Here is a 15,487-nt window from a genome sequence, read left to right on the forward strand (position 1 = left end):
GGGTTAGTAGAGATGGTTATAGAGGTGAACGCCAGATCTTTGGAGATCACAGCTCACAGCCCTGTTCCTCTGGCCTCCGGGAGAGCTCCATCTTAAAATGTACCAGACACAGAGACTCCAGCTTACTTGTAGAGTCTCTGGAAAAGCTTTCTTTCATTCATTGTCCTTGGCAACCTCACGTCTAACCTCAATCCCTATTGCTGCAGTTTCCCCTCTTCTGTTCCCTTGGGGCCTCCCACCCTGCCACTCCTCTTCTAGAAACTTTGTGACAAGGTATTCTACTTTTTTTTTTCCCCTCACCTCTCTCTGGCCACTCCTTTTCTGACTCCTCTTTCTCCTCCCACCTCCTGGAACGTGGGTGTTCCCCCGGTTTCTGTTTTCTTCCCTCCTCTCTCCAGACACACTCTCCCTTCCTGATCTCATCCATTTCCCAGCCTTCAACTCTCCATTTGGAACTGATCCTTCCGCCAGCACTCAGCACCTCAAAGCTGAATTCCTCTTCTCCTGTCCCCTTTCCACAGCCTCTTCTTTCACAGTTATTCAGACCACTTTTTGTTTTAATTTTAAAGTCACTGTGTACTTGGGATAGAAAATCCTGGCAGGAGCCACGGTGGACTGAATGACCTCCTATGTCCCCTCTGAGACTTTCCAAATCTAGACTTAATTCCAAAGATGACCCTCTGACTTGCTCTCCTCCCCCCAGGCTCTTGGGAGAAGTAAATTAATCTCACCCTCTGCTGAGCTCAGGCCCTTGGGCTGGGGCTCTCTTATAACACTATCACAGCCTACCTTGGATTGCTTTTTTCCATGTACATGTCTTATCTGATCCTTTTGGTTATAAGCTCCTTGAGGGCAGGGTTCAAATCTTGACATCTTTGTCTTCTGCCCTATGCTACCTACCACAATGTCCTGCCAATAACATGCCCCAGTTGACTAAATCTTCCTTTGAATTGAATTTCCCTCTAAATTCCCCTCTATTTCAGATTCAGCTTTCATTTTTAAAATCTACCCTGTAATATCAGTTTAGATCAAACAGCTTTACTGGCATTTCATTGGCTACAGAATAAATGTCAAATACCTAGATTGACATTCACTATCTGCCAAGATCTGCCTCAGTTTACCTTTCCAGACTTATAACCTGCCACCTCCATGTTCCTTGGTTGGTCTTCAAGTCTTTCTCTCTGCAAATCTCTGCCCACTAAAATCCTACCCAGCATTCAATGCCTTCATTAGTGATTGTAGCCAGAATGAAGGCTTTAAAATACCACTTTCTGCAGAAAGTATTGCTTCTTCAGCTCAGCTGAAAATAATTTCTCCCACTCTTCAACACTCTTAACACGTTGTTTAAACCATCGGCCTTCAAATTTAATGCAGCCTTCTTATCATGTCTGCATGTCTTACCCCTTCCCTCCAACTAACAATGGAATGTTATTGATTGCTTTTGCAAAGTGAGGAAACCTGAGCTCAGAAAAGTAAAACTTCGTGTCAAGGTCATACAATATTTTCTTTTGACTGTGCCAAGACTGTGTCAGTGCTCCTTGAAGGCAGGAACTGTGTCTTATTGTCTCTGAATCCCCCACTGGTATGTAGTGAGTCCTCAGGAAATATTTTTGAGTGAATGAGTATGAGTTGATTTCCTCTGTAGAATGACCCTTTAGAATCTTCAAGGAAGTGACTAAATCATTCCTAAGGCTTCACTTACAAAATTAGTGATTTTGTGAAAAGCAAGAGCTACTGAAATTCTCATTAGATGAGCTTTTGTGACCCAATCTTCATGAAAGGAAAGCTCAGAAGGGGCACAGATACTGCTGTTTACTAGGCTTCAATAATAGCCCAGGATACACCTGTTGTCTCATGTAACTCTCACCACATCTTCATGAATTAGGCATTATGCCCTCATTTGACAGATAAGGGTACCGAGGTTCATTAAGTATGTTGGCCAAGGTCAGACAGCTTAGTAATATGTTGAATAAGGATTCAAACCCAGTCAGGAATGACTCCAAAGCAGAAACTCCACTGCACCACTGTTGAGAAAAGGCCTTGAATATGTAAGAAGCAGGCTGGTACAAGGAACTGATCTGTAAAGCAGAATTCAAATATACTAATTAGGAGTGAGAAACATGATTGTCAAGTGGCTATAATTGATGGGCCAGCACATCCCTCTTTATAGGACAGCCTCCATGAAAAGCCAAATTATCATTAGAAGGTGGCTGGGGCAATTGGAATCTGAGCAAAAGGAAGGAGTGAAAAGAAGATGAATCATTGAACCAGCTCCACTCAGAGCAAAATTGCTGGTTAGGGCTCTGGCTTCCGCCCTCTCTCTTTCACTCAGTAAACTTTTATTGACCATCTAGTGTGTACCAGGCACTGTGCTGGGCTCTGGATATCCAGTGGAGAAGATTCCAGCCCAGCAAGACGTGGCCGGGTGACACTGCCTGGACTTATTCCTCCCCTCCCCCACGCCTTGTATTTTTGGCTCAGGAAAGATCCACCTCCTGTTGCCATACTCTCCACTCTTGCATCAGCTATGTTGAGACCACTGATTGGCCAAAGCTTTTTCTATTCCTCAATCACATCCCAGTCCTGAAGATACATCTAGACTGGTTTTGAAATATTCTTGATGTGTCTTCAGCTTCAGACCCTCTCAAAGATTTTAACCCTAATGGGAGTCTCATTGGTTCTGTATTCATTCTTCCTGAATTAATTTTCTGATCCCAAATTCTGGGATCATTTTGCCATAATAGAATAATCTTTTACCCTGATCATACCTGGGGCTATGATTTATCAGCCCAGATATAATTTTCTGAGCTCTTATTGTTTGGCCGCACCCTCCCATCCCATCTCAGAATATAATTTCTGCCTTGGGGGAATTTCAGGAAAGAAACCCAACTCCAGCTGATTTATTTGATATAGCTAAAGCAGCCTCAACTTCTGTGGCTCATTGACACATTCATTCATTTAATTACTCATTAAGCAGGCATTTGGCTAGGTGCTGAGAGAGGTCCTTCTGGCTGACAGGTCCTGAGCTGGCAAGCTGTAGGAGCAAAACTGAAATTGTCTCCAGGAGTTGTGCATTAGGGGGTATAACAACCACAGACTCAGAAAACAGAGCCAACTATCTCCTAAGAATACTGCCCAGTACTCAGGCAACTAGAGCGCTAGTTTTCAGCTATGTGACCCAAAGTGAATTTTTTTCAGCTCTTAGAATCTGTTTCCACATCTGTAAAACAAAGGAATCGAAATTAGCTCAACCACTCCAGAGGCACTGTGGAAAAAGCTGGTGTTGGGCAATAAATATAATTCAGGTCCGTCGACTGTATACTGAGCACAGAAAGCTTCAGGTTTCAAAAAGCTCACCTCTCTTAATAAATAAGTTACAAAAACTGAGGAGCTGGGTGCTTTTGGATAACTCTCCAAGAATTCCAGTTTGGCTTTGTCGGCTGTGAGCCCTCAGCGCACCCTGCAGGCAAGACCCTGTTATAGCTCAGAACAGACTGGCGAAAAGAGTGCATTTTTGAGTTTATAGGATTGTCAGGTCCCGAAAAGAGGCCAGGCAACAGCTAAGTAAAGATTGTGTGGTTGCTGAGGATATCCCGGATGCCTGTAGGATCCAGACCAGGCTTACTCTCTCGTCTTACAGGCAGGAAGCCTGAGGTCCAGAGAGAAGGCATTTACTCAAAGTCCCCAGGACGTTGGTCAAAAACAGAATCTAGAACCTTGAGGTCCAGGCCCAGTCCAGGGCAACTTACACCGTAACGGACTGTCCCAGGAGTCTCACATTTCCAGAAAGAACTGTCATTGCTCTAGTGTTCTGCTCTCCCTCTCTTCTCCTCTCCTCCACGCCTAGAGGCCCCATATAGTCCCATTCTCAGACAATCACCCTGAGGCCTGCCACTGGAGCAATGCCCCAGGGCCTTGCTTGTTCCTCCTGCTAATACCCTGTAAAGACATTCGTACCCCTCCCCCCCCCCGAGCCCCCACCCCCCCAAGTTGACCTAGTAAGCAGGATATCGGAATTGAAGGGTCCAGGGCTAACCCTTTATAGCTTTGTGAACCTGGGCAAGTCACTTCACCTCTCTGAACCTCAGTTTCCTGCTGTGTAAAATGGGGCGGTAACGTTTACCTTCACAGGGGTTATTGTGGATGAGAACTAACGTATACAAATCAGTTAACAAAGCTTGATTCAGATGAAGTGCTCAAAGAGCTGTAATTATCATTTAAATTGTTACTGTTGTTCTCATTTTAAAGTACCTAGCTCAGTGGCTGGCAGATAGTTGGGTGTTCAAGAAAGGTGGTTATAACCATTCAATTTTAAAGTTTGGAGCACGAAGCCTAGCATTTAGCAGGAACTGAATAAACGATGGTTCGTAATGCTGTCTTTTTTGACCGAAAGGCACCCCGTACGTTTGCAGTCCGAACGTCTCTCCTGAGCAAAAGCTGCAGCCCTTACTTCTTTTCGCTCAGCAACAGGCTCCTCTTACGTAAACCACGGTGACCAATGAGCAGTAAGATGGGCGGGGTTACCTGGCAGCCAATAGCAGCCGGCAGCGGTACGTAGGCTAGGCCCAGGCTTGTTTCCAGGCTGGTTAGGGAAGCTAAACCCCGAGGCTGTTTGCGGGGCGGGACGTGTTTCCAAATTCTCCTCTCTCTGGTTATCAACTGGTCTCTGATTGGTGCAGACTGTGGTGGCCCGCCCCCCCTCCGCCCGGTGCCGCCCCTGTGGGAGGGGGTGTGGACTTCCCTGCATGCTTTTCTTTTTTTCGCCCCTTTTCCTTTTCTTCTTCTAATGAACTGTTTGTTTTAGCTCTTGTTTTCCCCTTCCAAATTATAAGTGACATATATTATTGCAGAAGATTTGGAACATACAGAAAAGTATAAAGGTACGAAAGAAATAACCCGAAATGATATTTTTCCCCTTTGTATATTTAATGTTTTTCAGGCTTTCTACCCTCAGCTGGTGTAACTCCTGTTCATTGTTCTATTTCTGTGAAAGTGTAAAACTGGAAGCAACCAAAAAGCGCATCAAAGAGGACTGGTAAATAGATTCGTCGTCCACACAATGGAACATCCCTCAGCAAAGAAGCGGGAGGTAGCTCTCCGTGCTGTATTGTAGGTGCTCTAAGTGAGATGAAAAGATGTGCTCGATTTAATAATAGGTTAAAACAAACAAAAAACCAAGTTGCACAGTGATACATTTGGAAGGATGTCATAGACATGTACGTGATGAGAAGCAACAAAAGTCTGCAAAGGTACAGTTTGCAACTAACTGGATCCAGTTACCTGTGGGATCAAGGGATAATAGAGAAATTTTAAGACTTTGTATACTATATGTATTTAATAATTGTTTAAAGCCAAGACGTATTATGTTTGTAACTTAAAAAAAAAAGAAACCCTTTAAAGAGTGAGGGAGGAGGAAATCCCTTCAAAATTCTAATCCTACCACTAAGAGAGATTCGATGTTAACATGTTGGGTTTTTAAAGTTATATATATTATATAATATATTACTATTATATATTTATTCTTTAAATTATGTTTATATTAATAGTATATAAATTATGCATGGTTGTGTAGCCTGCTTTTTCCACTTACTACATTTCTTTATAATTTTCAAAATATAAAGTATTCCTTAAACATAATTAAAAAATTCATAACAACATGTGATTTTACCAATAGGTCATGTTGTTTTCGGTAATTCTTTTTTTGATTGTAATTGGCTTATAATATTATATAAGTTTCATGTGTACCACATTGCAATTTGACTGCTGCATGTACTATATATAGCATGCTCACCACCACAAGTCTAGTTTCCATCTGTCACTGTACATTTGACCCTTTTTACCCATTTTGTCTTTCCCCTATCCTTTTTCCCTTCTGGTAACCATCAATCTGTTCTCTATACCTATGTGTTTGTTTTTGATTTGTTTTGTTTGTTCATTTATTTTATTTTATTTTTTAATATTCCATATATCAGTGAAATAATGTGGTATTTATCTTTCTCCATCTGACTTATTTCACTTAGCATAACACCCTCAGGTTCCATCCATGTTGTTGCAAATGGCAAGATTTCTTCTTTTTTATAGCTGAGTAGTATTCCATTATATATTTATACCAACAGACCCAGTGGTGCGTCAAGTGTAAATGGCAGATAGTGATGCTGTTTGGAGTCTTAGGCAGGCCTCTACAGGTGAACTGTACGATAGGCCCTTGGGATTTGGGGGCAAGGCCCTGCCATCCCCTGTGGACAATTACTCTTCTTTTGAGAAAAAGCTCTTGGCTTGCTATTGGGCCTTGTAGAGACTGAATGCTTAACCATGGGCCTCTAAATTAGGGTGCTATGAGAACCGAAATGCCCATCATGTACTGGGTGTTTTCTCACTCACCAAGCTATAAAGTTGGGCATGTACAGCAGCACTCTATGATCAAATGAAAGTAATATATATGTGATCAGACCTGGGCAGGCCCTGAAGGCACAAGTTACTTACATGAAGTGTCCCAAATGCCCATGGTCCCCACTCCTATAATAGTAATCTATTTCCAAGCCTACACCTGTGGCCTCACGGACAGTTCCCTAAATCAGTTGGCAGAGGAAGAAAAAATTCAGGCCTGGTTTACAGATGGTTCTATACAATATGCAGCATTATAGCCTCTTTCTTGGATACCCCTGAAGGCAGGGGTGAAGAGAAATCCTCTCAGTGGGCAAAACTTCAAGTGGTGCAAAGTTGTTCACTTTGTTCAGGAGAAGTGGTCAGAAATGCAATTATATACTGGTTCATGGGCTGTAGCCAATGGTTTGGTAAGGGAGTTGGAAGGAACATGATCAAAAAATTGGTGAAGAGAAAATTTGGGGAAGAGGTCTGTGGATGTCTCTGAATGGGCAGAAAATGTGAAAATATTTGTGTCCCATGTGAATGTCACAAGGGGTGATGTCAGCAGAGAAAGATAATAATTAAGTGGATGGGATAACCAATTGTGTGGATACCAGTCCATTTCTTTACCCAGGCACTCCTGACATCACCTAGTGGGCTCATCAATGAAGTGGCCATGATGGCAGGGATGGAGATTATGCCTGAGATGGAGATTATGCCTGGTCTGAGCAACATGGACTTCCAGTCACCAAGGCCCATCTGGCTATGGCTACTGCTGAGTGCCTAGGGTGATCAGCCAGCCACCTAGTGGTGGGTTGATTACGCTGGACCCCTTCCTTTATGGAAGGGGCAGTGTTTGGTTCTTACTGGAATAGACACCTTGGATACAAATTCACCTCCCTTGCATGCAGTGTTTCTGCCCAAACTACCATCTGTGAACTTACAGAATGTGTTATGCATCAGTATAGTATTCCACACAGCATTTCTTCTGATCAAGAAACTCATTTCACAGAAAATGAAGTGCAGCAACGGGCCTATGCTCATGGAGTTCACTGGTCTTACCATGTTTCCTACCATCCTGAAGCATCTGGTTTGATATAATGGTGAATGGCCTTTTGAAAACTCAGTTATAGTGCCAACTAGGTGGCAATACCTCCCAGGGCTGGGGCAAGGCTCGTCAGAAGGCTGTATATGCTCTCAATCAGTGTCTAATATATGGTGCTGTTTCTCCGGAAGTCAATATTCACAGGTCCAGGACTCAAGGGGTGAAAACAGGAATGACATCAATCACTATTATCCCTACTCACCCAATAGCAAAATTTTTCTTCCATTTCATATATATATGTTTGTTTCTTCATATGTATATGATTTGTTCTCTTCTCTCTCATTCTCTTCTCATGTAACAAAAATGTACTGACATTATATCCTAGTTTTAAAGTATTGTTAATTTTACATAATAGTATTTAAATTTTGGGATATCAAGGAGAAGAGTAAACATCCTCAAAGACTTTTTCCTCTTCTGGGGAAGGGATTAGTGTGTTTCCAGTTGTTCTGTGGAGAACCCTGACTAACACATGGGGAGAATTCGATTTCCAGAGTCACCTTGTTATAATGTCAAAAATGTCTAGTTTTCAACAAAAAAATTACAAGGCATAGAAATAAATAGTAAAATATGTCCCATGCACAGGAAAAAAAAATAGAAACTTTCTCTGAGGAAGCCCAGACGTTGGACTTACCAGACAAAAGCTTTAAATATTATTCTTAAATGTGTCTACAGAGCTAAAGTAAACCATGGATTAAAAAACTAAAGAAAACCAGGAGAATGATGTCTAAATAGGGAATATTGATAAAGAGATAAAAATTATGGAAAGGAATCAAACAGAAATTCTGGGAGGTAAAATATATAACATAATAAATAGTGAAATAATATATAAATTGAAAATTTATAATATATAGTATAAGATAAAAATTTTACTAGAGCAGATTTGAACAGGCAGAAGAATCAGTAAACATGAAGATAGATCAATTGAAATCATTCAGTCTGAGAAGCAGAAAGAAAAAAATGAAGAAAATGAACAAAACCTAAAGGACCTATGGGACATTGTCAAGCATATCAACATGTGCATTATGAGAGTCCCAGGAGAGAGGTGAGAGAAAGGACACAAAGAATATTTGAACCCCCAATGGCAGAAAACTTTCAATCCAAGAAGCTCAATGATCTCCAAGTTGGATAAATTCAAATCCACACCTAGACACATTATAATCAAACTGTGGAAAGCCAAAGTCTACAAGAAAATCTTGAGAGCAGTAAGAAAGACACACTTGTCACATACATGGGATTTCAATAAGATTAACAGTCAATTTCTAATTCAAAACCATGGAAGCCAGAAGGCAATGGGATGACATATTTAAAGTGCTGGAAAAAACAAACACCTCCCCCTCCCCATCTATCAACCAAGAATCCTATATCTGGCAAAACTTTCCTTTAAAAATGAAAGAGAAATTAAGATAAAAGCCAAGGGAGTTTGTTGCAAATAGATGTGCCCTAAAGAAATAAGGAGGGTTCTTAGGCTGAAAGATAAAGGACATTAGATAGAAAATCCAAAGCCATATAAAGAAATAAAGAACACTGGTTTTGGTAACTACATAAGTAAATATAAAAACTAATACTACTGTATTTTTGCAGTTTTTGTATTTGTATTGCATTTTGTATAATTGTATTTTTGGTTTTTATCTCCTCTTTTAGTTTCCTATCGGACTTAAAAGACAAATACTGAAAATGGAATACAATACACAGGATACACAGCAGTGCATATTCAAGAATAGTGGAATAACCTGGGGTCACCTCCAGTTGTCCAGGCAAGCCCTACTGTCCCCACCTGTCCCATCTGGAGAAGGGAGCTAACAGACAGCCGAATATACTGGTACTGCAACTCAAGATTGTGGGAACAGGAGTTCTGACTCAGCACAAACCTGGTTGTATAACCTTGACAATGTTACTCACAATTCCCTGCTTCAGTTGCTTTGGTTATAAAATTAAGCTAATGGTATGGACCTATTTACCAGAAATATCATGAGATTTAATAATTGTAAAGTGCTCCGTAAATAAAAATTGTTGTGCAATTGTTAAATATCTCATTACATAAAATTTCATGGAAATCTTTTTTTTTTTTTTTTTTTAAAGCACACCAGTGTTTCTGACACAGACGGTTACAAAGCTGCTTAGATAGATCTGCTCCTGCAGTTCTCAGAGCTTCTCTGGTCCCTGTCTTTCCTGAGTTTTGTTAATGTCTTCTTGAGATTGCCTGTTCTTCCAGTAAATTACTCTTTTTCTCCTCCTTAAGCCAGCTATTGCTGGTTTCTGTTACTTGTAAACAAAAAGGATTTTAACTACCACAATAAACCAGTGTAGCATTTTCCAAATTGTATTCTGTGGAATGCTGTGTTCTAAAATGCTAATATGTTTTGTACAAGAATAATTCTTAACACTTTTTAAGTCCTAAAAATAGCATTCATATTAAGTTAAGAACTATATTAAATATGTAGTTATTCTTATTATACTTAATAACCTGCCTTTATGAAAGCGTTCTGTACCAGAGAATGCCAGCAAATTTCATGAAAAAATACTTGTAATACAGTTGTCCTTAAACTTCAGTGCACATTAGAATCACCTGGGAGAGCTTGTTAAACCATATTGCTGGGTCCCACCCTCAGATTCGGTAGGTCTGTGATAGGGCTTGAGAATTTGCATTTCTAACAAGTTCCCAGGTGATGCTAATGCTGCTGGCTTGTGGACACTTTAAGAACACCTGCTGTAGTATTTTCCAAATTCTAAGAACCAGCTGGGGGTGCTTCTGAGTCCCAGGTGAATCTGTGTCTATGGTCACTGGTACAAATCACATAAATTATCTTAGGATTTTAACATATATTTGTTTCAAAAAGTCTATTTAAAATATTTAAAACATATTTATATCTTGCTTTTACTACAGCATGATAGAAAAATTAACCACAGGTATGTCCTAACAAAAAGACTACCATTTTTATAAAGTTCAGGTGGCCTTAAATCAGGCCGCTCCAAAAATTCATTTAACCTTTTTAAGAACTCAAACTTGTGATTCTCCATCTTCAAATTTCCAACTTCTTGCTTGTTTTATTCAATGGTCATTAGACTGATTTTTATTTACAATAAAATACATGACAAGAGCAGATGGTACACCGCTGTTGAAGAATCAGCTCCGGAACATCACTCCCAGTAAAATGACTGATTACAAGATGTCACAAAAATACTGTCTTCTTCAAACTTAAGAGACTTTGTATGCCATTTGGGGGGGGGGGTCACAAAAATGCAAAATGCAAGATGTTACTCGTTCCTCAACCAATTTTTAAACTTTTCAAATTTTATAGTGTTCTAAAATTTTTTTTATAAAAGGTATATAACTTAGTATGACCATTTCCTGCACTTCACTTTTGAGATCGTTTTGTTGCTGCTGCTTGAATCTCAGCACTCACACCTCGAGTATCTATAAACGACCCGTCAGCAGCATCATGAACAAGTTTTTTGGAAACAGCCATCAAGTGTCTGGTCTGTAAGGGCAGGGTCAATGACTTGCCCAAGCTGTTATCACTCAATGGCCCTGAAGATTTTTGTGTAATAGGGTCTTATAACAAATGACTCATCACCATTCTGGGGCAAAAGATCTACTGAACTGGTGAACTGAAAATGTCTTTCCAATGGCCCAAATGTCACTTGAAGGTTTTTTTTTTTTTGTCTAGAGGAGTTACACCACTAGTTTGTACAATAACTTAAGTTAAACAAGACCTTAAAGCCTAATTTGACTTAAGAGCATACTTGGTGAGGTAAAATATAACCTAAGAAATATTTCTGATTCTGTGCTAAGACTTGATTAGGGGTCAAAACACCTGGACTCCAACTCTCAAATCCCACATACTCAGTGACCACAGGCAACACGATTTCTAATTTCAGCCCTCTCAACCTGCACAAGGATAATTAGAACAAGGACAACTAGTTCATATGAAGAGTTCTCCAATCCATTTTATAAATGCAAAATGGTGTTATTACTGATGGTGTCTTGTATTACACCTTTCTCAGCAATCATTCTTCTGCTTTCTAGGCTGCTCTTGACCGTACACTTTGGACTGGGGTTTATGCTTTAAGCTTTCTCTGAACACCTCTTGACTCGTGTCAGATAAGGTAAGGGGCCTCTCATTCCCCATGTCAACCCTCCCCCGCCTTGTTGCATAGTACTTATCACACTGTGCTTTGTCTCCAAGTTTCCTACTCCAGGTGTCCTGTCTGATTCATTTTAGCAGTCCAGTACTGTCCCCCTACCCCTCTTCAGATAAAAGGTATTAGACACAGTTCATTGATGACAATTTATTGTAATTTGTTGGCAGCACACAGATTGATATTAATTAAACCAGAACTATGTCTACATAGAAGTGGGCAATAATAGGTAGCCATTCTATGGGGAACTGTGTGCACTTAATCATCATCATGTTGTTTTAGTTTCTTGATAGCTTGCTTGTGCCGCTCAATTTCTTTCTGCAGGTGCTCAATCTCCTGATGATGATGAGAGATCTCATTTTCATGGTGTTTCTTCAAGGCTGCCAGTTGTTCTCTAGTTCGAGCTCTAGAAGGACACAGTGTCTCTGGGTTTAATCCTAATCCTTTACCCCAAAGAGTTCTCTAAGCATAACCTGAAATACCTAAGGCAAAGAACAGGAGTCCCAGTCCGATGGGAGTCTTGCTGGTCACCCTCTTCTACCCTCTCAAGCCCCGCTATGAAAAAACACTCCATCTTAAGATGTATAATTTTTAGGAGATGATCAAAGTAATTCCATTTTCCTGGCAGTAGTGCCTGAAATTCCATCACTAATGAGCTATTCCTTTCAGATTCCTCTTTAAGTAGAAAGCTCCAGAGGTGTGACTTAAGCCCCTAATAAGGGGACTTATTAGAAGAACAACTCAGAAACTAGAATCCCTTTTGGGGGGAATAAAGAGCAAAAATAGAGGGGCAGGGAGGGGGGAAGGGGCAGGATAACAAAGGGGATAGTTAAAGGACATGTATATGTACCCTGTCCCAGTTTCTCTAAGGCTTCTTTGCCTGAGAAATGCAAGGCCTACTGTAAAGTTCAAAATGAAGGGGGGAAAAAAAGATAGGGTCTCTTACAGTACTTGGCAGTCCAGGTTAGGTCTCAATAAGAGATGATTAAAATGTTGGTTCGGCAACATATGGGCCTCAGTTCTCCTTATCAGTAAAATGTAGGAGGCCAATTTGATGGTCTCTAAGGCTTATACCTTGTCTCTCTGTTATGGTAGGTGCCATGGTGATAATTCTTAAGAGTGAGCAAGAGAGGGTGGAAGTGAAAAGATAACCCAAGGAGAAGCAGAAGCAAGATTAGCTCCAAGCTGCTCCCCACTGTGGACAGAAGTCAGTGTAAGATTACTCAGGGTTTGCCCAGCCCACTCCATACTCCTAAATGCTAGAGAAATCTATCCAGCCCAGAAGCTGAACTGGGCTGGGCGGGGCAGGCCAAATGTCTCCAAGAAGCAGGGGAGAGGGGGGTTCCAAACATGAGCAGCTGCCACCAGCTCCTAGACCCACTCGCACAGGCGAGTTGGGGAGACGTGGGGGTCTTGAGATGGGCTTAAGAGTTAGGGGATCCATCCATGTGGAGTTAGCAAAACTAAAGTCTAGGGTGATAGCTGGGTGAGGGCCGAGGGAATCAGGCTCAGAGGGTCTGCAAGTATTGGAACCGTCGGATCTAGGTACTCTGGGAGGAATCTGGGGGGCGTTTCGCATGACGCTGAGAGAATTCCACGAGTGGGGATGGTAAGTGATTGAGGAAGAGTTGAGCCCTGGTTTGCAAGTTCTGGAGACCTGCAAGGTGGAAACGGTTTGGGGGCTTTGGAACTATTAGGCAGGGCACTGGGAGCACCCTATAAGTGGCAACAATTGGGCCCTTAAGCATTAGGTGTAATGGGTTCTGTTGGGGTTGGGGCGCCCCAGGACACCAGGGAGGGATGGGTGGGGTGATTGGCACTTTAAGGATTAGAAGGCTGTGAGAGATCCAGAGCTAGGATGGGGGTCCCGTGGGCCTCACCGGAAATATCGCTCCTCTTCAGCCTGCTCTCTCTTTCCAAAGGCCCCACCGGCATCCCGGACAGCACCCTCGCTGGGGCGGACACTATCTGGCTGCGGAGACAAGACGAGGGCATTGTTTAAAGGGCGGAGGGGGAGACCGGATCTGCGCTCAGGGTTGGGGCAACGGGCGATGCCGCCGGCGTACCCGATCCGAGCTGAAGCCTCGGCCTTGCATGGCCCAGACGCTCCACACGCCGAACCGCGTCCTCACCGCCAATGCCGTGGCTGCCATCGCTGTCAGTGAAGCACCTCTCCAGTGACCGGACGTGCTGCTCCTCCGTAGGCGCTAGAAGCGCTGCTGTCTAAACAGCCAATCGTTTCGCTGGAGAGGCGGGATGACCCTAGAAATAGCGAATCATAAGAAGGGGAGGCGGGGTTCCTGTAGTTCTCAGCGAATCCTGACCGAGAGACGAACCTATTCTTAGCCAATCCCTAGCAAGGGCTCCAGGGTCAAAGGACTGGAGAAAAATAATGGAGGATAGTGGGGAAAAGCTGGAGCTGAGGGGCCGAAGCCGAGGTTCGGCTCTCGGCTGTATCAGAATTAGGTGCGGCGTCCACCCCTACCTCAGATTTCAGTCCCAAGGTTATTATTAAACCCCCAAAGGAAGCTTTCCCTTTCCTGGACTACTAATGTCAATAAAATGGGCAATATGGGGGTTGGGGGGCGGCTATGTCCAGGATACGCTGACTTAGTCATTTATAGCTGGGAGAAAAAAAATTTTTTTTTAACATATATGCATATGATCAATGTTCTTTTGTTGCATTGACATTTCAGTCTCAAGTCTCAGCTTAAACATCAGCTCAGAGAAAACTTCCCTAACTTTGTCATTCTATCATAGCTTCTGTTTAGTTCCTTCTCTCTTTTTGCACCTTTGACCTTAAGTTATCAGCGCCTTGATCAATCAAGTAGGCACTGAATATGTATTTGTGAAACACATTGACATGTTATCAACTGGGCTTGATAACGGGACTTTTGGCAATGTGGTGCAATGAAGTGGAAAAGAGCATAGGTAGGAATCTAAGGAAGGCTCGCCTTGACCTTCCTTTAGCCATCTGATAAATATGAACAAGACAGTAGTGGCTTATAGGTCATTTTCTTTATCTGGGTCCAGTTTTTTATCCTTTAGATGCAAGGGTTGGGCCAGATCTTATTCATGATTGTAAAAATATATTCTTCGCTGTCTATAAAATTGTAGAACAGTTTTTATTGATCATCTTTTGGTTGGAAAAATACTAGCCCTGGTTTGTATGATTTAAATGGGAGGAAATGGCTGCGGGGTACATTTTCAAATGTTCAAAACAGAAAAAACACAAAAGCAGGATAGGAATAATGATCACTTATAAGCCCACCACCCACTGATAATAATTTGGTGTGTTTCTAGATATTTAAGTGCCATTCCTTCTTCAGAAGCTCTGTTTTTAGTTCTCAGATACTGCTGTTTCTTAATTATCTCCTAGCTGGGTATCCAGTGGAGGGTCTTGCTGGATGCAAAAGATCCATCTAGGCTGTAATTTTTTTTAAAAATGTAAAATAATAAGCATTGGTGAGGATGTGGAGAAATTGTAGCCCTCCTACACGGCTGGTGGGAATGCAAATGGTTCAGCGGCTGTGGAAAACAGCTTGGCAGTTGCTCAAAAATTTAAGTATAAAATTACCATGTGACTCAGCAATTTCATTTCTAAGTATATATCCTCCCCTCCCCATCCCACCAAATTGAAAACTGGTTCTCACACACATGTTTATAGCAGCACTATTTCACAATAGCCAAAAGATGGAAACAATCCAAATGTCCATCATCTGATGATTGAATAAACAAGTTGAGGTATATGCATACGTGGAATACTATTCAGCCATAAAACGTAATGAAGTGATGGTATTTGCTATGCTTCGGATGAACCTTGAAAACATTATGCTAAGTGAAAGAAGCTAGGTCACATATTGTACAATTGCATTT

The 15,487-nt window shown here is 41.7% G+C and overlaps 1 protein-coding gene and 1 long non-coding RNA gene across 5 annotated transcripts; one reads left to right on the top strand and one right to left on the bottom strand.

The window, feature by feature from the left end:
- Nucleotides 1-4,624: 4,624 nt before the first annotated feature.
- LOC123614833 (uncharacterized) lies at nt 4,625-11,515 on the top strand. Of its 3 annotated transcripts, none has more exons than XR_012511375.1 (3): nt 4,703-4,880; nt 9,113-9,413; nt 11,499-11,515. It is a non-coding gene; the product is annotated as an uncharacterized LOC123614833 (long non-coding RNA). The 3 variants fall into 3 exon arrangements; XR_006722296.2 differs by lacking the exon at nt 11,499-11,515 and adding an exon at nt 9,551-9,789; XR_006722295.2 differs by lacking the exon at nt 11,499-11,515 and having other exon boundaries at nt 4,625-4,880; nt 9,113-9,789.
- Nucleotides 11,516-11,746: 231 nt separating this feature from the next.
- Nucleotides 11,747-13,837, bottom strand: ATP5IF1 (ATP synthase inhibitory factor subunit 1). 2 transcript variants are annotated; one of them, XM_010947966.3, is made up of 3 exons: nt 13,678-13,837; nt 13,492-13,583; nt 11,747-12,017 (listed from the first exon to the last, which is right to left on the bottom strand). In XM_010947966.3, the coding sequence occupies exons 1-3, from the start codon at nt 13,762-13,764 to the stop codon at nt 11,870-11,872; spliced, it is 327 nt and encodes a 108-aa protein (XP_010946268.1). In that variant the 5' UTR covers nt 13,765-13,837; the 3' UTR covers nt 11,747-11,869. The 2 variants fall into 2 exon arrangements, with proteins under 2 accessions (XP_010946268.1, XP_045367336.1); XM_045511380.2 differs by lacking the exon at nt 11,747-12,017 and adding an exon at nt 12,030-12,093.
- Between the last annotated feature and the right edge of the window lie 1,650 nt (nt 13,838-15,487).

Source organism: Camelus bactrianus, chromosome 13 (assembly GCF_048773025.1).
Source record: "Camelus bactrianus isolate YW-2024 breed Bactrian camel chromosome 13, ASM4877302v1, whole genome shotgun sequence".
NCBI lineage: Eukaryota > Metazoa > Chordata > Mammalia > Artiodactyla > Camelidae > Camelus > Camelus bactrianus.